The 21517-nt window shown below is 46.1% G+C and overlaps 1 protein-coding gene across 3 annotated transcripts in view; it reads right to left on the reverse strand.

Annotated features, from left to right (window-relative positions):
- UBE2U (ubiquitin conjugating enzyme E2 U) overlaps positions 1–21517 on the reverse strand; it is a 727435-nt gene that overhangs the window by 15189 nt on the left and 690729 nt on the right. For all 3 annotated transcript variants that reach the window (XM_069641994.1, XM_069641992.1, XM_069641995.1), the window contains 2 exons: positions 20069–20147; positions 6386–6504 (listed from right to left, as the gene is read on the reverse strand). In XM_069641994.1, coding sequence (XP_069498095.1) covers positions 6386–6504; positions 20069–20147 — 198 coding nt within the window. The remainder of the gene's footprint in view (positions 1–6385; positions 6505–20068; positions 20148–21517) is intronic.

Consider the following 21517-nt stretch of genomic DNA (forward strand, 5'->3'; position numbering starts at 1 on the left):
TCAAAGTTTGAAGTAGCAACATTATATCACAAGTGAAGGTTGCACGCGGGTGGATGAGACATGAGGAAAGGCAGACCTGTGAATGAACTTTGAAGTAAAAGACAGCTGCAAAATCAGTGATACTAAGTAACGGAGTGGTCCGGTGAAAGGAAGTAGCCCAATCGAAAGTCTCTGTGAAAGGTTCATTTTTTGAAGCGAATGAACTGCAAAAGTGAATTCAAGATATTATACTCATAGAGAAGGGGAAAGTGAAAGTTAAACTGTAAACTTTGAGTTGAAGTGGTCCTGCAGTGGTTTGTAAAGAAAACCATGCACATTCTAAAGTCTTTGACATCCGAAAGTGGTCCAAGTCTGACAGAGGGAGACTGAGTATGATAAGCTTGGGGAAGGGAGCCCCCTTGCAAGTTTGTGTTGAATTTTGTCATGGGAGGTCTGAGCCTGACGTAGAGGGGACATTTGTGAACTTTTTGGTTGAAATTTTATTTTTCAAAGTCAGAAAAAGAGACAGAAAAAGAGACTTTAATGTGGAAGGTCAGGTGGGCCTAAATACACGTTTTTTAATGGTTAATTGTGTTGGAAACCAAGCCAGAGTGTGTCATCCTGCCTACAGGGATTGCCTTACTCTGTGAGATCTAACATGGGGAGGAGAGCTGGTTCAACCACATTTATTCATTTGAACACTGATTTTTTCCTTTCGCACACATTTATCCTTTTTACACTTTTTGTAGAAGAGATAGGGCAGGCATTAGGTTTTGTTAGCATAGGCCATTTTGATTTGACGGACTCCACTAGGACTGCGTTATTTATTATTTGATGGTTGAGACTACTCCCATCTTAGTTATAGGGCAAAGTAGGATTTTCTACAACCCCAACAATTCCAATAAAGATTTTACAAATTGTACCCATTGTGTCAGTTTCATACTTGTAATAACATGCCTCCCCTACAGTACACTCTTCAACCTTCCCTGCTTCACCTCAATTTCCCCAGTCTGTTGTCAGGTAGGTTGGTTATCTACGAGACTCATTCTCATCTTCAAAACTATACACAGACATGCCCCACCACACCTATCGGTCCATCTCATTCCCTACTCTCTTCTCCTCACTCCCTACAATCATCCTCAGCTCACCTCTTTGCCACCACTCTTGCCCATTGCTTTCCCTCTCATTTACACTCTGTTCTTCTCAACGCTCCCTGGAACGCTCTTACTCTCGCTCTCTGCGCTACTCCCACTCTATTTCCATTTAAATCCAGCTGTCCTTCTTTCTGAAGAACCACTTGCATAGCACTCCTACCTCTCTAAAACAACCCCACTGCACTTTTCCCGCACCCATTCATCTTAAAACACAACACTTCCTCCACTATCCCGTTCGTATGTTATGTTCTACTGTCCTTGTCTAGGGTTTATGTTTCTACCTCCCCTGCATCATGTGGTCTTATATCCACATTCTCTCACCCATTGTTATAGACACTGGTCCTCCGCTCTGTAATTCAATGTTAAATTGTTTTGTATGCTTTTGGTGTGAAAAAATGGATTATGTTCCATATAATTTTCATTAAATGAATAACTACAAATAAAAAAGAAAATAAAAAAAGAACAATAGAGGTTGGAGTAGGATAAAAGCACTATCATCTGTGGCGAAGGAGAGAGAGAGAAGATAGAGGTGGCAGATGCAGCTGCTATACCCGAGAAGTTGGGAGCTGAACAAGTACCCCTACTGGTCAGAGAGACAAGGGAGGTTCCAGAAGCCTGGGAAAAATTTAGAGGAGGCGGTAGTGGATTATGCAATCTCACCGTTGTATGATATAGGTAATTGGGAAAGGAGAGTTCTGGGGACCATGACACTTAAACAGGGAGGTGGTCATGTGACAAAATACTCCCCAAATTCCTCTGCAAGAACCCTTGGAAAGAAAACCTATTTACCATTACCTCAAACCTCTGAAAGAGACTTTTTACCATTTGCGAGTCCCAGACGTTTTGTCCCCAGAGGACTTGTGGGACCTCAGATTGAGCAGACGAGGGCTTGGGAACCCCCCACAACCTTCAACCCAAAGACAAGGAAAACAGGATGAGCCCAAACTCGTTTTAAGAGACTTTTCTTTGCTACCTTTGCCTGCATGGAGACTGTTTTGGAAAAGACTTCTAAGTTTTCGTTTTACCAAATCATTCCCCTTTCCACAAGTATATTCATTTTCCTGCTATGGGGTGTGGGGAGAACTAGAAATACAGATTTAGTTCTTCCAAGTGCGACACCTTCCAGTTACATTCCCTCCCAACATTCACCACTACCTCAATCATCATGGTGGCTACCTTGATTGCCCGGATTTACCACCAATTGAGACCACATATGAACTCGAGTGGTCTACAGAAGACTATACTCTGTACTGCCTGAAGAAACTGTACAATGTGGGATAAGACGTGTTGAGAAATAGAGGGCTACGAAATTTGATATATTATTTGCACCATATGCACATGTCTAAATACATTTAACAGGCGAACTGGAATACCTATGACATACACAATAACTGAATGCAAACAGTCTACTCTTGTTTTGAAGAAACATACAAATATGTTTTGAACAGACTTTTCAATTTCTTCAATATCAAGAGCGTTTGCAGTAATGCTATATATTATTATTATTAGGGTATTTCGAGAGCGCTGATTTAGCTTTGAAAAGCCACACAATGCTTTACAATCAAAGGGGAAAGAAACTGGCGAGGGGAGCAGGGAACATGGGAGTGGGGAGCTAACAACAAGGGAGGAGGAAGGTGGGCAATCTGACCTACTTAGATTACTGTCGCCTATTCCTTCATATCACTTAAACATTGTTAAGGCCTGCGTGGCTCTCGTGTAATGAATGAATAAATTCAGAGTACATTAATATATTATTTAATAGGTTAGGTAAAAGGGGATTCTATTGCAGTGTGTTACAATATCAGCAATAATATACTTTAAGAAATGCAAACAATGTCTTCAATAATTTTAAATACAGTATTTACCCTCACATTAAAATATGTCTAACTGGAGACAACAGCAAACAAAATAAAAAGGTTTGAAAAAACATTTAAAATGTAACAGAGAAAATACTTTTGGCTCTTGCTGACAATGGGAAATCAGAAAACCTTTCCTAGGCACCATTAGGTAAATGACATAGGGACCTAGTCTGCTTCAAATAAATGAGTTAAAAGTCTACATACTATAGATAACGGTCTGGGTCAGGCAGAACTCGTTTAGAGTTCAATTATGAAGAAATTAAATACTGCTAAAAGAGTACATTTGTTGTGGGATACGTAGTTAGAATGGACGTAAAAGCTATCATTACTGTTAAAAGGGATATTCTATATTCCTTTGTAGAATAGAAAGAAACACATCACTGAAACAGTGTACTGAAAAGTAACAGCTGAGAACTGGTAGAATGGATTGAATGTCTTGAGACAATAAGGCATATTGTGTCAACTGAAACTGAAAACATGACATTACCTTAGAACAATATATTCCAGTTGTCAGTCCACCAAGAGATGTGCTGCTTCTAGTTCTGGCTTGCTGCTTATGAAACTCAGCAACCATTGCCTGCTAGTATGCTGGTGTGACTGTGATGGTGAAATTGGACATTGATTGGCTAGTAGGAGAATAACCTTGGTAACGCACATTCTCAGGCTCTCAATGTAGAACATGTGTGGTGACAATAATAAAGTGACAATGTTAGACGCACCAGTAGGGGGGCATCACCAGTTTACTTTTGGCTGAATGTTCTGCTGCAGTTACAGAACACTGCAAAAAATAAATGTGGAGTGCTACGATCATTTGCTTGGTGAGCAGAGCATGAGCAGTTGCTGGGTAACCAATGCCTTGATCATTTGCTGGGTGACATACTTGGCCACCCCTCCTGGGCCCTAGGGAGGACCCCAATGCAGCTGCATTAGGTTCACCAATAGCAGATACGCACAGGTGTCAATGGTAATGGGACAGAAGAAAAGCTTCAAGAATGTTCCTTAATGCTGGGGTGTCTAGGCCGCTGACAGGATGGAGACAAAATCCATCAGGGAGACTGGTGGGTGGAGAAAGCCTTTGCGTGCAGGAGGGAGTACTATTGCATTACTTTGGTATGCACTTCTTGTGAAGGCATCATGAAGCAGACCCAGACAACAGGTTCAAGTTGGGTTCTTAAAACGTTTATCAACTTAAAATGCAGGATGGAGTAAGTCCTAACTTGCGCTATGCTTAGGTGGGATTTCCCTACCTAAAGAAAACTAAGGATAGTTGGTGTCAGGAAGTCCAAAGCAAACCATTGTCTGTGTCCAAAACCTATACTTGCCCTCACAACTAACTGTATACAATCTGTTGGAATGTCAGCATCAAAATGAGTAGTGTTTAAAATAAAGTTCAGAGCTTGCAGCTCTTGGCTTGTAATCAGCTTCCTGTTCCCCAAGTTCAGGGGTTCCCTTCCCCAAGAGTTCAAATCTTCCAGCTTTTTAAAACACCAAAGTTCTTAAGATAGTGGGACTGTTCAGATAGATAGTTCAGTTTCTCGACTTCAAAATCACACAAGAGGTTGTTGTAAAAAACATGCTTCTTTATGGGTGCTTTCTGTGGCCTTTCCATACAAGGGTGCACTCAGCCTAGGCACAGTTGTCTGACCACATGGTTCACCCATTACTGACACCCCTTTCTTGGCTGTTTTTTCATCAACCCTAGGCCACTGCTTCAGCTTGCCATTGATGCTCGATTTATTCACTTGTGTCTCCCTCACTTGACACTGTACCTTGGGCTTGGTTGGCCACCATACACTTGTTACACTTTCTTAGATTCTGCTGGTCCTTGCCAATGCATATCCCCTTATAACAGAGTTTCTTGAAATCTCCTGGCTATTGCAAATGCTTGTTTTCTCATGTAGTGCAGCTCTTTTGAAGTTCTTGGTATCAACTAGATTTACAAACTTTCTTTCACTCCGCTCAATATTCAAGAGTGCCCAAAACTTGCTTTCACTTCATTCAGTATTCAAATAACTGCTTGCTTCTGTTCAAATCAATGTTCATTGTCTGCTTTGCATATTGCCAGCCAGTGTTTCCCCTTCTTGGATGGCTGTTCTGTGTGGTCTTGTGCCACCACAAGTTCTCTCCTTCCCGTGTGGCACCTTGCCTGTTTTTCCAGCTGCTCTCCGTGGCACTGCTCACCCCACAATGCTCTTCCTGCAGCTTCCTATCATGACTGCTTCACTCGGTCATGCTGGTCTCCCTCTCATCGTCTGCCACCGGCATCCAGCTTCCATCAGCTTTGCTTCCCACTGCATAACCTCTGCATCATCCAACGGGTCTCGAGCACTATGCTTGCCACACTGCTGATCCGGAGTGGACTGCCTGCACCCAGCAGTCTGTAGCCAGGCTTCCACAGCTGCCTCCATTTCCACAATGATTCCGGCTTTTAAAGTACCCGCCATCACGATTAGTCTAAAAAGGACTAGACCATTCACTGTTGCAACGGTAGTCCTGCATTACTCTTGCTGTCCTCTGCTTCTCATTACTCAGCTGAGGTCGGTATGTGTGTGCATTAATAAAATGAGGATGTGTTGCTCTAGTTGTTCTGTTCCTCACTCCATTAGTGTACTGGTGTTTCTTGGTGAATAGCAGGGAAAGGGATAAATACAGCCTATAAATGCTTGAGAGATAGAGGGTTTGTGGTGTAAAGGAAATGGGGGATACCATGTCTCACCTAAGGACGTTCTCTCCCCAAGTCTCCTCCACTCAGGTGATCACCCCTCACATATCCACTCCTAGGGTCAAGATCCAAGCGCAAGGGCTTTTCCCTGGTCACCTGACCTGAGAGGAGAATACAGAGGGAAAAGAAGTGAGGATACGCTCAGGTTCCTCAAACCCTATTATGTCAATACATTGTGTAAAAAACACAAATTATGTTCCCCCTTTTTTAATAGTGCTTTATAGTTCAAATATGGGGTTGAACTGAACTAGTCAGGAGGCTGAAAACCGGAAAAAGTTAAAGACATAGAAGGAGGCAAGTTAACGAAACACATAAAGGTCATGATTTGCACTGTTTTCATTTCAAGGCTTTCAATTAATGAAAATGATTGAAACTACAAGAATATAATTTACAATTGCCGGTCAAGTGGCACAGTGAGTAGATCGCTTGCTTTGACATCTGTGCAGAGCCTGCTGACGCAGGTTCGAATCCCGGCAGGGCCAAACTCAGGCTTTCATCCTTCCGAGGTCGATAAATGAGCACCACACACTGGGGGTAATAATAAGCAGCGCTCAGATACCTGAGGGTTTGTAGCGCTATATAAATGCGAAATTATTATTATTATTACTACAATACTATGAATTGGTAATGTAACTGCAACCAATTCAAGCACCATTGTATATATATATTACCTGGATGATTATGTGCCAGATATTGCTGTCTCATTTCATTCATTCTTTCCAGCTTTTCATTCACTTTTTCCTTTGTCCTTTGTGGTTTTGTAAATACTCGACGAATAACAACCCTGGATCTATAAGAACAATGAATACTTTAGATAAACAATGTACATATTTATTTTCATGCACATTCAGATTAGAGTTTAGATCTGTTTCATCAAACGTTTCTTGAATGTAGCCAGCAACAAATGTGTTAATACTCACTTCCACTTTTGTGGGACATTTATTGTGCGTCATAAAATGTTCCAACTAGTTTTCATCAGTGTATTGCGTAATGGTATTGTGATAGCCTGTTCGAATGGCTGGATAGGTGTTGTGAAGAAAGGAAAGAAGGGGCTAAGAGTACTAGATTCACACTGAATATTTGCCTCACATTCCATCCCAATTGGTTGGGAGAGATTTTTAAAAAATGACAGGCTAGGGCAAGATGAAATCTTATGCACAATAACACCAGCTATATCATGGTCATTCATCAATGGACCAAACAAGCCTAGGTTGAGCTTTAAGGAGTATTATTCATGTTCTTGAAAAGTTACTAAACCAATAAGTGTGGGGTTAGGAGACAAATTCAAATTAAATCCCTTTCTTGTGGGCTGTCTGTTTCTTTCTGAAATTCAAAAGAATTCCCTCCAACATCAAAACCTAAACAAAGAAAATGAAGCATAAAATAAATATGTTCAAGCTACATTACTAATAACAGACTAGATCCCCCTCCCCACCTTTTCTCCGAGCCTTCCCCTTTTCCCCCTCCACCCCTCTTGAAACTCCACTCGTTCTATGGTGCATGATATGTCTGTAAAAGTCTCTGTTCCGAGAGACACCTCCGTTTTTCAACCTTACCCTTGTTGGCTCACCTCCGGGGTCCCGCCACCGCATCTCCTTCCTCTCTTTCAAATTCAGCGACCCCTTGGATGAATCTACTCAGTTGTCCTTGTCCATTCCCCATTTTAGCAGACAGGCCGACCACCCAGAATGGTATTCCGCCACTCTATCATTCACCACCGCCATAAGCCTTTCCATTACCATCATGTTTTGCACCTTCCCTTCCCACACAGTGCTTCCCTTTTCCACCATTGGGCTATAGACAACCTCCCCGCTCTTAACATGGCATCCCACATCTTGAATTCATCTATTGTGAAATCTTCATTTGAAATTTGCAGCCCCCTAGATTGGGGGCCAACTGAGAAGCAACAGTTCTAATAAGGTGTAGCCACCTTATTTTCCTTTTTCTCAGGTCTAACCCTATCCCTGTTACTTCTTCCATCTAACTCAAAACCACCTTCCAATAGATTTTCACTTTGGGACACCACCACCAAATAATATGCCAAGGATCCCCGAAGTCCACACCCCCTCGAGCATGAAGGGGATACTCCCCGGAACATTTCAGACAATTTCACTGGGTCTCTATGCCAACCCATTAGCATTTTGAAATTATGAACAGACCTCCCTGGAAGACCACTCTGTATATTTGCGACTATCCCTCCTCAGAGATCTCCTCCCCCCACCCCGCAGCTCCTCCCAGTACCTCTGGAAAGTTTGTAGGATGGTTCCTTTCATTGTCTTGTACAATTTGGACAAGATACCCTTCCACGATACCTACTGGCTCAGGGTCTTTTCCACTGGTGTCAATTCTCTTGACCCTGCTGTCCCCCACTTTGGATCTGTCAAAATCCCTTTTATCTGAGGGTAAGAAAATATTGAGATTGAGTCCCCTCCTAGCATCTCAGCAACTCACGCACATTATCACACTCCTTGAAGTTCCCCCCTCATAAAGTTGTCCCACCCTTTCCAGGCCTAAGTCTGACCACCTATGAGAATGCTTGAAACCCTGATTCCCCAGTTCAAATGGTGGCCCACATAGTGAGCACATCGGCGAGGGCCATGTTGTATACCCCCTTGAGCCGATTGAGTCTCTCCAGACCGACCAAAAAACTCCCAACGTTGGGTGGGACCTCAGTCGTTCCGGGATTAGTCTTGGCGGGGCCCATAAATAGTCTCGGACCTTCAATGGATGCGCTGTAAGGTCCTCTAGATAGATCCAGTATGTCCTCAGTTCCTCCCTCATATGTTCCGCCATCACTCTTGTTTGTGCTGCTTGATAGTACCTGCGAAGGGAAGGGTGAGTGTTGCCAGTTTCACTATTGGGGTCTGATTCCCCCAGATGAACCTATGAAGCGCCCCTGTGATTTCCTGAAAAAACTTGTCTGGGAGACGTTGCGGGATTGCTGTAAACAGATATAGTAGCCTGGGTAATACATTCATTTTTATCGAGGTCATCCTCCCGTACCATGTCAATATCAGTGAGCCCCATCACTTTATATCCGCCTTTAGCTGCATGTGGAAGGAGGCGTAATTACCCGTTCCCAAGTCCCCCAAATCCCTTGTCACCAGTATGGCCAGATATCAAATGCTTTGTTGGTTGACCCTCATGCCCAGGAAACTCCTTTTCTCATCTAGGAGCGGACTCCTTGGCAATAATGGCAGGATGGCAGATTTCTCCACAATAATCTTGAGCCCCGAGAGGCGACCTGTATGCCTCAATCTGTGTCATTAATGCTGGAAGGTAAACCTGAACATTGGTGATGTAAACCAGGACATCTTCTGCGAACAATGAGATGTTGCACTCCAGATCTCCCCCCTCTATACCCCTGATCTGGTCATTCACCCGTATTGCAATTGCTAACGACCCCATTGCTAGAGCATATAGCAGAGGGGACAGGGGGCATCCCTGCCTAGTGCCTCTCGTGAGTTCAAAGGACTCCGTAAGCCCCCCATTTATCCGCATCCTTGCCCTAGGCCTATTGTACAGTTCTTTCACCCATTTCAAGAAGTTCGCTCCCAACCCCATCTTCGCCAGCACCTTCACCATGAAGGGCCATTTGACCCTATCAAAGGCCTTTTCTAAGTCAATGTAACTAGGCATGCATCCACCTCTGCTGTTTGAGCCCTGTGGATCAGGTTAATGGTCTGACCGTTGCCTCCCCTTAATGAAAACCACCTGATCCCTGTGTACCAAGAACGGCATACTCCCTTCTAGTCTTGTGCCCAGGACCTTTGCTAGAATTTTCACATCACCATTGAGGAGGAAAATTGGCCTGTAGGAGGAGCACTTGGTTTGATCCTTCCCTTCCTTCGGGATCGCCACAATGACCAAGGCTAGACATGGAGCCAACAAGGATGTATATAGTTTATTAAATCTTATGGTAAATCCACACTCCCCCGGGGCAGATCCTGCTTTCATTCCCGCTATAGGCTTAACCACTTCCTCTGCAGATATGGGGCTATCTAGGCTTTCTGGTGCCTCATTCGGGAGTCCTGGGATCAGAGGTTTCTTCAGAAACTTTTTGATTTGGGTCTCCTCCCATTCTGAAGAGTACAGGGTTCTATAGTATTCCGCAAACTCATCCCCAATACTCTGGGTATCGCATAGGTCTCTACCCTCCTATGTTAATATAACCCCGATGGTCCTTCGCTATTTCTCTTCCGTAGTCTCCACGCCAATATCTTATCTGCCCGATCACCCTTCTCATGGTACTTCTGTTTCAAGAACATGAGTTTTCTCTCCCTTTCCTGCCTAAGTAAGGCTTTCAGTTAGGACTTATATTTTCTAAGCTCTTTGGCCTTGGCGTGCGAGATGTATTGTAACGCTCACCTGACTCCCACGGAGGCGCTGGCCTGGTTCGCGCTGCTGTGACCTCTTCTAAGGTGATGCGCAGGTTTCGGAAGACGGACTGGACCGGACCCCCAAATCTGGCTTGTCTGGCTCGCAGAAGTATCCTTCTGTAGGCGAAAATAGGGGATTAACTGTCTGCGGGGTAATGCAATCAGCCTCCCACTTTCCCCTCTCACCCTCCTCGAAACCCTTCTGTGATTCCTCGTAGCGTCTCACCTTAGGGTCTGGAAGGACGAGCTCTCCATCCTGCTTCTGATGCAGGGGCGCGTTGGTATCCAGTTACTTCACTGGATTTTCGGATTGATGAGAACCAAACTTGCTTGGCTTCCAGGTAAGTTTTTTGATAGAAGGTTCCCTTTGTGTCCATGCATTAATGTACTAATGCTAGTGTCTTTTTCCCCATAGGGGCCGGGGTACGGAATGCCGGGGAACAGGCACCGACCCGAGATGAGAGGTGAAATCTTTGTAGAAATCAGGTAAGTCTTTAATGAGCGTTTTTTTGGTAATGTCATTTCATTCGCTCATTAATGCTGATGTCTCTTTTTCCCCTTAGGGGCCGGGTTCCGGAAATGCCAGGATGCGGCACAGACCCGAAATGAAGAGGGAATGAATCAACAGGTAAGTCTTAACATGGAGATTTAGCTTTCCTTATTCCCTTCTCTCTCTCACCTTTTGTTCTGGTCTTTTTCTCCCTAGGCTCTGGGGCGTGACTGCGAATCCGGATGATTGCTCCTGAACATGGAGGCGCCCTGTTAAGGTGAGTGGAATGCGGCGCTGCAGCGATCGACGCGATGAGCTTTTAAATAAAAGTCTTCCTTTTCAGGATTGTCAGCGAGATGTCTCCGGGATGCGGATTTAGCAGGTAAGGACTTTTCCTTCTTCTGTTCTCTTCTTCTCTTCCTTTGCAGGTGATCCAGGATGCTGGCAGGCGTGGCAGAAGTCAGGATGCAGGAGCAGACACGGTGAGCGTCCAGCTGCTAGATGCAGAACAACGCAAAGCACGTGTGGCTGTTCGGGTGGGGTTTAAATAGCCTTGGAAGAAGTTCCAGGTATGTATCCTTCCCCGACCACGCCCAGATGGTAAATTAGTCCCACAGGTAAAGTAGTTCCTTTCAGGCCTCAAGGAGGCCGGGATCCTGCAGCATGGTCTGCATCAGGTAAGTGCACCCAAGCACTTCCATAATGAGCCTGGCGCCTGTGGCGCCAGGACTGATGTCTTTTATGAGCCTGGTGCCATAGGCGCCAGGACACTGTCCAAAGGGCCCTTATATGGGGTTGCTGGTTCCTTCCTTGGGGACTGGATGTCCGCTTTCGGGGACGCAGGGCTTAAACCGGCTCCCCGGGAGCGGGCATCATGACATGTATTGACCCAGGGTGCCTCCCGTTCATATCCCCCCTATCTTCCGCGGGAGCTGATCCTCCTCCTCCTCCCTATCTCTCTTCTTCTCAGAGCCTATTCTGATCAATGTTCCTCTTATGATCGCCTTGAAGCCGTCCCAGGCAGATTGGATTCCCACCTCCCCGTGCCATTCAATAAAAAGTATTCCTTGATCCCCCTTAGCAATTCCTGTTGTACCATTTTATCCGTAAGCAGGAAGTCATTACATCTCCAATTCCCCCGTGTTGCCTTTCGAGCCCCAGTTTCAAGTGAAATTGTGACGATATCGTGGTCTCACCATGGAATAAGCGTTACTAGGGACTTCTGCGCCTTATCCCTCAAAGTTTTGTCCACTAGGATCAGGTCTATTGGCGAAAACGAGTCGTGGGCAGCGGAATAATAGGTGAAAGGTCGATCCCCCTCAGGAACTGGACGTAGGGAGTCGTACAATCCCAGTACCTCATGGACCCCTTGAAAATGCTCCGATTCTAACGTGTTGGGTTTACACATTAGTTTGCTGCCCGTTCCCTTGCGATCCCTCTCAGGATCCAGCACCATATTAAAATCCCCACCCACCACCAGTTGGCCTTCAGTAAATTGGATTATTTTATCCCGTACTTTCTCCCAGAATTCGCATTGCTGCACATTTGGGGCATATTTCGATCGTATTGTGAACTTCACCCCCTGCAGAAGTCCCTTAGCAAACACATACCTCCCGTTGGGATCCGTCAATGCTGCCTCCATTGTAGAGCTCAGCTTGGTCGAAACCAATAGTGCCAATCCCCCCACTACTTTTTTGCATCTGATGCCGTGATCATGTCACCAACCTCCCAGGAGTGTAGCCTAGGTTTTCCTCCCTTTTTCCAATGTGTTTCTTGTAGACACATCCAACCGAGCTTGGACCTCATAAACTCCCGTAGAACCAGCCGATCCGTAAATCACCTTGACCAGCCCTACCCTTCTATTCCCCTCTCTCCTGAGACCAGAACACCTTTGGAACCCTTTAAACTGGGTCCCAACTCTGCACCCATGATTAAGAAAAGTATCAACTTGAACCCCATCTCCTGCCCATCCCCCTTAGCCCCCCTCTCTCCCACCTCCCTCGGCATCCAACCCCGTCTGAAACCATCTGCCCTGACGAGCTAGAATCACCAGAGGATTACCCCCACATCTTCACTCAGCCCATCTTGCTCAATCTCCCATTTCGAGCCCCCACAGTATGTCTCATTCTTCTTTCAAAGTAACTCCCCCATTCCCCCTTGTAAGCACTTCACCATACTGCCCGCCCGACCCTAAATCATGAGGGGCCTGCTTGGAGTGAACACAGCCTTCTATATTTTCTGGAGCCTGGGACTTTATGTCTGTTGGGGCCCTTTACACGCCACTGCCTGTCTCCAGGTGCTTTATCTTCTCTGACCTGTTTCGGGCCGGCTCCTTCCAGCAGCTCTTTTGTGAGCCTCCTTAGTCATGAGTTTGTAGTTGTAGCCTACTACTTCAAATGACAGAGAAGGGGAACCCCTAGTGGTATCTCACCCCATTCTCAGTCAGACACTTCGTGAGGGGAGCGCACAATCGCCTCTTCACCAGGGTGAGTTGAGTGCCGACAGGTCTTGATATATTGCCACTTGAGCATTGTCTAGGGCCATGGATTTCGTCCCCCTTGCCCTCTCCAGAATTTTGTGTTTGTCCAGGTAGTTATGAAAACCGTGCAAGTACCGAGTGCAGGCCACTCCCTGTTGCGGCCGCTCTATGGACCCTTTCCAGTTTGGGCTCATCCATATTTTCATCCCCAAACAGGGTTTTCACCAGCTCATGTAAGGTTCTCTGCAGGCCCCCTTCCGTTTCACCATCTTTTTTCGGGATCCCAAAGAATCTCAGGTTGTTCCTTCTTTCCCTGTTTTCAAAATCATCCATCTTTAGTGCCACCTCGCCCTCCCTCCTCTCCAGTTCCGCAATCCTCATATCCATCTGGGTTGCCAGGTTGTTGAGGGACGCCTGATTATGTACCACCACCTGTAGTCTCTCGTCAATGCTATTGATTCTTACATTTCTTCTGTCCACTTTCCCGCCAATGTCTGCCCTCATCCCTCTAATCTCCTCCAGGAGGGAGGCAATATCTTTCTTTGTGGATATGGAGTCGCTCCCTGCCTCCGACATAGTGGTGCTGGGTTTTTTATTTTCCTCTGCTGGCTGCTGATATTCAAAATGCTCTAACTTCGCCCTGCAGTCCATGGGCCTACCCGGCATCCTAGGGGAGTGTGGGGGGTCTCGTCACTCAGTCTACTTCCTCTTGGGGCGATACCCCGATTGCTGTTGGGACTGTGTTCCTCTAACCCAGATGGGTAAAATTCTGTCCCTTGCCTTCTTTACCGTCTTTGCACTTGCTCTAGATGAGGTCACTGGCTGCTCACTTGACGAGGGGACGCTAGTGCCATGACGCTCCCTCTTTCCCTCCTCTCCTGCGGTCAGGGGTGTTTGTGGCTCAGTCCTCAGATCTCCCCTTAAGCTAGGGTTCCCGGCTGATGGGCCCCCAACAGGACGGGCACAAACCCCAGGGAGAGTCCTGGGGGCCCTCACCCTGACCTGGTCTGATCGGCCTCACACCTGCCCCTGCAGGGGTCTAAAGGGGGGGATGGCCACTCTCCAGTCCAGTTCTCTTCCCTCGGGGTGGCCACTTCCTCCCGACCCCGCGTTGAGGGTATTTCACGGCTGGCTGTGGTCGAGCTGAAAGTCTTCTTAGAGGCGGGCACACGCCCCAATGCAAGACCAGAGACCCTCGCCTTTGCCTGTACCTCCTGGGTGGTGTGGACTCCGTCGATCCCTTCCTTCTGACCTAGGCTTGAATGGGTACCCTACACTCCGCCTCCTTCACCTCCTCTGCCTTTCTCTGTGATTTTGTCCTGAGGGGGTAAGCAAGTCTCCCTCACCGCCTGGGCGAGGCACCAGCTGCTGATAACCACTGTCTCCCCTTCGGTTTGCTTGTCCTCTCTGGGGGTTTAAGACAACCCTCGCAGCTAGCTCTGGGACAGTGTTCTCTCCAGTTGTCCCCATGTACGCTGCGCCTCTGTGGGGGCTCACCTGGACCTGCTGGCTATCTTCTTCCCCACTCAGCACTACCTTCCGGCAGCCAGCACTATGGGCTTCTCCTGTGGCCTGTGCACTAAAGGCCCCCTTGGGGCAGATAGGGGGAGGTGGCATCCTTGAATGATGTCCTGCTCTTATTCACCCCCTTCTGTGCCCCCCGGTGTATCCTCCTAATTGCCACCACTACTGGCAGGCCTCCCGATCCCACACTGAGGCTGTGAGGGGGGCAGAGGGGTCTGCGCACCACTCTAGGCTCTGTGTCTCCCTCTGCTGCTGTTCTTTGACGTTTCCGTCCTGTTCCAATGCATTGGAATAGGACCTGCTCCTGCGTTAGGACCCCCTGTGGGTGCCCCCTCCCTCAGGCAGACCAGCACACTGGAAAGCGCTGGCCGCCCGACAACAGTTGGGAGGGGAGGAGGGGGCCTAATAACCTCCACCGCAGCCCATGGCTTGCTCCTCCCTCGGGCGGATGCGGCCTTCACTACACCCGCTCCTTAGGAGGTGGTGGGCCAGAGCTCCCACTCCCGACGCGCCCCTCCTCCTTCTGTCCGCAGGAGACACCGTCAATGACCGGCTCAACGCGCGCCAAAGCACAGGTGACTCAAGCTTTGGAGCCTGCCTTACTATCCAGTCCGATCAAAGCCAGATCCTTCATTATGAGCTCGGCACGCCCTTTGGTCATCAGTCTCGGCGTGTGGAGCCCTCAGTTTTCACCCACAGCTGCACCTTCACCTAATCAACCTGGGGGTGAGGTATTTTGGAGGTGGTCCCCCCACTAAGTAGGGGTTATTTCCACTTCGGATGGGCCTGAAGCGGGAGGACTACGCAGCTGGTGTTTCCATCAGCGCACCCCCTAGTTGTTTTAACATCATTTAATACACTCTGAGTGGTTTATAGGATATATTTTTAAGGGAAGGTTTTAAAGGAAGTAATGGTTTTCTCTTAGGTTTATCCAAACTACCAAAAGTAGTTGCATTATCTCCCTGTTCCCTATGTACAGCATGTTCATATTTACAAAAAGGGATCTCATACTTTTTACCTTGTGCAAGCCCGCCAAGGGAGGCCCTCCTGTGGTAACATGACATTAAATACTCAGGTATTAGGAGACCCACAGCCTCAGAAAAGGATAAATATTGCGGCTCGCCTGGCAGAGTCACCACATTCAGTTGGTGGCCTTCTCCACCCATGTGATCTACCAATCTAATAACACCCCCAGGGTTTCCCTGGCAACATGGAGGAGACTTTAGGCTAGGATTCTGTGATGACTCCACAAGAGGCATCTCTAACCAACTTGCTCAAACTCCAACAATAAACTTCTCCAAATGCCTACACTAATATCTCCTCACAATGGTTTTATATACCCCAGTGTTTCCACCCCTTGGGCCGTCCTTTTGACACATTTTTGCATCTTTGCAGGCGAATTTAGGTTGGTTTGTGATTGGGCTGCTCGTAATTTTGATTGTGTTTCAGGTGTACAGGATTTACTGTTTGTTCTCGGGGCAAGGCTCTAAAAGCCTGGTCCACCAGCTTGGAATTCTAGTGTCCCTCTGGATTGCTGGTGTGTACGCTTGGGCTCCTGGAGCAGAGACGTGGCTTTCCCTGCCTTCGCTGTAGAAGTGGAGTGCTCTTGTATCCTGGTGAGCATTTGTTTGCATGCTATGTTTGCCATGTGCCACAGATGGCTCAAGTGTTCTTATTTGGTTTTTCAGGGCCCTGGGTCCATTCCCTCACTCATCTACAAAGCACCAATCTACCCTATCCCAGCCATCCCTATTCCCCAGCTAAGTATACACAGAATATTGATCCCTCCTGTCTCAGTTATGACTTATGCTACAGTGGATTACCTAAAGGCTATAGGCCTTAATTTTCTAATACCCCTCAGGGACTTACTACACTCACCCTACAATAGCTATTGGTTTGCTTTCTAAAAAAGGGATAATGAGTAGTGCCTCTCAGACACTCCCTCTGACCTCACCGGAACAACCAACAACTTTCTGATTCCTTGGCCTGCTTTTAACACCCTCCTTATCCTCCGGTTGTTATGCTGGTCCTTGCCAATAGCGGTTGTACAGTGTCCCCGTTCGGTTGTCCATGATTAAACCCAGAGGGAGAAAAAAATGAAACTTATTTTACCAAAAATAACTTTCGGTTTTGTCTCCCCAGGACATTTCTTGCAACCCGCTCCCACCAACCCCCTTGCTTACGTTCTGGCAGCACACATGGAAGTGTGCCAGCGCCTCTGCCATCCCTCTGAGACAGCGGTTCCCCTGACACACTTGGATGGGAACTGGCGCTGCAGGGTCTTTTCATTCTTCTTTTTTTTTTACTTTGCCTGTCCCCACTTTCCTTTTTATGGAAGTGGGGGACACGCCCGCAACCCCTGAAGTCCTGGAATGTTGATCAAGGGGAGCGGGGAACAACCGCACAGCCCCTGCTCCCCTTGATAAAGATTTTGGGGATTACGTTATTTTTCCACTGCCGTATTCGGCATTTTCTTCCATTCATTATTTTTCCTTAAGTTTTATAGGGATTCCTCACAGTTCATGTGTTGGGGGTCTATTATGTCCGTCCCAAAGGTAAGGCCAGTCCTTGGTTGGGAGTTTATTGTATGACCCAGATGGTCTAGGGGAGCTTCCCGAGTCTCCTTATCAGGCGAGTGTGGCTTCGGTAACCACCATTTAGGAGTTCTGGCTTGTAAATCTGTTGCATCCCCTCCTGTGGTGCTGTCTGTACTGCTCGCCTAGAATTTCTGATAGGGAAGCCGGGTCTCTGTCTCTCTTTCTGTCAGCCATCTCCTGACCAGAGTGTTCAGAAGACTTTGTGTGGGGCGCTGAGGGTTCTCTTTCTTGTGAATGCTCTTCTACTGGATCTGTTTCTCTAGAATGAAAGGGGAAACTAGCCAGCATTTGGAGTCATTGGCATGGCGTGATGGAAATGGGTAATGAACTTAAGCGGAGACATGGGAAGGAGACAGAAATTGCTGCATTCCCAACTGTCACTGTCCCCCTCTGGGGCAGGACTGGCTCTGGATTCCGCCCTGGAAGGCGTCCCACTCCAGAATGACATCGGTTTGCATACCCTTTTGACAAGGCAAGGGTACTGACTTTGTCACAAGCAGTAGCAGCATCTTTCAGCTTAATGTGCTCACAATCATTCAGTGAGGGGGAGCTTAACACCCAATGTCTGACTGCTACTAACTCCCGGGTACCCCTGGTGTGTAGTCTTTTTTCCCTCCCAAGCCCTCTTGTTTAATGTGAAAGTAGAATTTTGGTTGTGCATGTGTCTGTTCCCTGGCCAATGGTTGGGACTAAGGGGGATTACTAGGATATCCTCCCCATACAACCTCTGTGTCCATCATTCAGAGCCCCCTTCTTCACCCAAGTAGATGTCCCCAACATAAGGTAGGGGACTTCATCACTTATCTTCCCCACCCGCTTCCAACAATTGCCTTTCTGAGTAGATAAAGTATGGATGGCAGATTTTTCAAGGAGGCTCATGTCCTTTAATGTTGATAAAATCCTATTGCCATTCCCTAACCCATGTATGAGGTCCCAGCCAACTAACCAAATCTTTACTCCAGTTTGTAGACTATTCTACTAATTATTCTCTAAACCAGGTGTCAAAGTTAGGTAGGTCTTTCCCCAGAATTAGCTCTCCTAGCAGTCCTGGGAGGGCAGTCAATGCGGTCTTGCATGGTTTACTGTTAACAGTGAATTATCGTCAGGCATTAGCATGTGCATCTCTAGCCCTGTCTGGGCAGTTGAGGGAGACCAGTATATGCCAATTCACCTGTTCTGTGACTTGCAACGGACTGTGTTTGCCAACTTCCAGGAACCAGGAGGGTCATCACTTCTTGTCCCTCTTTCTTGATCTGGAGTAATAGCTTCTGCTTGGACCCTCTTGGGCTAGTATCTCAGTTCCTTAAAATATTTCAAAGTTCTATTCCAGATTGAGGCACGAATCTTGGTTGGACCCTTCTGTTTCCTTCAGAACACAATAGCTTGTGTTGTTGGGTTGTGTAGGGGTAATGGGCATATATCAAGGAGCTATATGGCCGTATTACCTGCAGGCATAAAACTTGACCATAAGTAGCTCAGCTGCAATAGGTTTTGATTTCTTCGTTTCCCCTAGGATAGGTGGCTTGCAGAAAGGATTGTGTGCTGATCAACTTTACGGGTAACGTCCGGAGGGATCAGAGGTCTGGTAGCACGGCCCGACTCCTTTTTACTTGCCATCTGTCCTGGTCATTTTATTGGTGGATCTGGGTTCGTTTGTCTCCGTTGTTGGGGCCTCCACACCTCAGTGGTGGTTTGGATGGCTAGTTCCAACATTGGTTTATGCAGCTGCTGAACAAGTGACTGGAAGGCAAGGAGTTGAGGAAAGGTTTCATAATTAGTCGTTCTTTCTCTTAATCCATTTCAAATTTTACCAGCTATTTTTCAATGAAGAATCTGATTATTTATGACATCTGTGGAGGCCAAAGGGATCCTGAGCCAGTAAAGAAAACATCTCGTAATTGCTGATGTTGGTATTCTTTGTTTTACTCAGGTTGTGCAGAATGATGTCTCTTAAGGTGCCTGATTCTGTTTGTTGATCAGCGTTCAAGATTTGGTTGGTATCTTAGAGCTCCCTTGTCAAGAGAGGAAATACATAATGGGGCCAGCTGTTGTTCTCCCATTGTGCTCCCTAATTGGGTAAAGGTCAAACGTAGCCTCAAACAATTCTGCCTTTCCACCTGTGATGGAAACCTTTCCAAATACGGTAGAACCGTTCCTCGTTTGAAGCGTTCGTCTGAACCTTGTGCTGTGGTCTTGTATGGAATGGTTTCGTTTTAAAATAAAAGTGTAGGAAGAAGTTTAAACTTGCCCTTTAGTGCACTGCACTGAACATTCCCTTAAACAAAAGGTGTGTTTGTTTGGTGGGTTGGATTGTGCATGCAAGGGTGTGTGGCGATGGGGTTTCTGGGGAGTGGGTGCAGGCCAGCAGGGAACATAGTTCCACAACTTCTTTTCGTAGACTTCTACCACTGCACGACACAAACTATTAGTTTAATGGCAGCCAGTATATCACTAAACAGACATTCAATATAGCATAAAACATCATTTGAATCACCATGCCTTGCGGGCAGATGAATTTTCTGGCCCCTTGTAGCCTATGCCGATTGCCATAAACATAGTTTGGAAAGGCCGATATGTGAAATAATCGCTGTAAAAAAACATCAAGGCTAACTTGATTTTTATTAAAACGCATTGAACACTTTTCCCCACATATCAAGCAAACTCCAGTCCTAAAATATTGGGGAAATGTGTTGGATAGCGCCTTATAAAAATATCGAGTCACTGTTGAGGTTTTTCCCCCAGCAATGATATCACTGGGTACGGTTTGGAAACCCGAGCTACATTTCGTTTTTCCGCCTTTGTGAACATGCTGATGCGAATGTTAAAGCGGAAGTTTCACAGGAGACATACTTAGGCCCAGGAGATGGCCTTTCTCATACACTTACATTTCATGTGGGCCCGTTTCATCGTTCTTTTTCTTCTTCAGTTCAGAAGAGTCCCTCTGGAATGTTGGATCTTTCAACACTGTTAAGAAGTATTAAAACCCATATAAATATTTTTCTGAGGAAAACCTCAAGAAATCTGTATGTCATTGATGTGCAGGCAAACTCCCAAAAGGCATAACAGTTTCTTCACCTGCACTGGTACGGAGGTGACAGCTAAACCAGTCCTGATTTTGTTGTGAGCAATTCTTCTGTTTTAGATTTAAATATGCCTCGACTCCCGACTCTGTTAAAAACCACAATCTATACATTTAGCAAGCTTAACACAAGCCCTTCTGTGAAAGCTATAGTTGAAGGCATCCCTACAAATAAGCGACATACCAAATACTTATTGCCATAAAACAGGCAAATAGTCCCAACATAAAAATAAACTAGAGAGTAAAAGGACTCCCAACAAATAATAGGAAACGATGGACACGGAGGTAGTTGCCTCCTGCTTCCAGCCACACAGCTACAGGGATAGGCTTTGATCAGTGGTACCAACAGAGCTGTATCACAGCAAGGAGCTCTGATATTATTGCCACTTGGTCAGAAGAGGAAATTTAAGTTCAAAGGTAAAATAGCATCTTTTAATTTGCATGAACTATAAGGTGAAACGAAGTTTGAACCTTAGTTGTAAAACATTCACACAAAAACATTTACCTACAACTGCAAAAAATAATTACAAATATAGAATTGAATACACCAAATTCAAAATCTTACCTAGTATCTTGTGTGTAGGACTGCATATACACACACATTTATTTATAAATATTTGTACAATTATTTGTTTTTGTACTTGTCCGTGTAGTAATTGTATGTATTTATGGGTCTGTTAGCGCCTTGAAACTGTTTCTTCGAGTGATAAGTTTGCATGCTTAATAAAGATTTTTACAACTAAAGCACACACAAACATACACGTTTTACCTACCTTGTGGGGACTATAGGCCTCATTACGAGTTTGCCAGTGTAGGAGAAATTTGGAGGTAATTCTGTTACCTTCATTTTTACCGCAGCGCCAAACTACCACCAAAAACCCCATGAAATGGGGACTGACACCACCAAATCGCCACTTGTGATCCAGCGGTATTACTGCTGGTGGTAATAGCGCTGGACCAAGTGGCAGTAACGGTAATACCGTTTGTGGCATCTCGTGGTAGTACCACTGAGATACTATCAAACTTGCAATGAGGCCCTATGTGTGTAAACCTGCCTTGTGGGGACTAACCTTTCCCAATGTTTTAAAAATATACTAATAACAGAAATATGTTCAGACAACTCAGAATATAGGATCCAGCTTCAAATTTGCAAAAATGCCCTTTTTCTTTTAATCGCGTCTACTGTACCATCACACACACACACCATCATGCTCAAACTTGCTCTTTCTCTGCATACTTAACATATCCTGAATGA

The sequence above is a fragment of the Ambystoma mexicanum genome, chromosome 1q (genome assembly GCF_040938575.1).
Source record: "Ambystoma mexicanum isolate Mex_15411 chromosome 1q, UKY_AmexF1_1, whole genome shotgun sequence".
In the NCBI taxonomy this organism is placed as follows: domain Eukaryota; kingdom Metazoa; phylum Chordata; class Amphibia; order Caudata; family Ambystomatidae; genus Ambystoma; species Ambystoma mexicanum.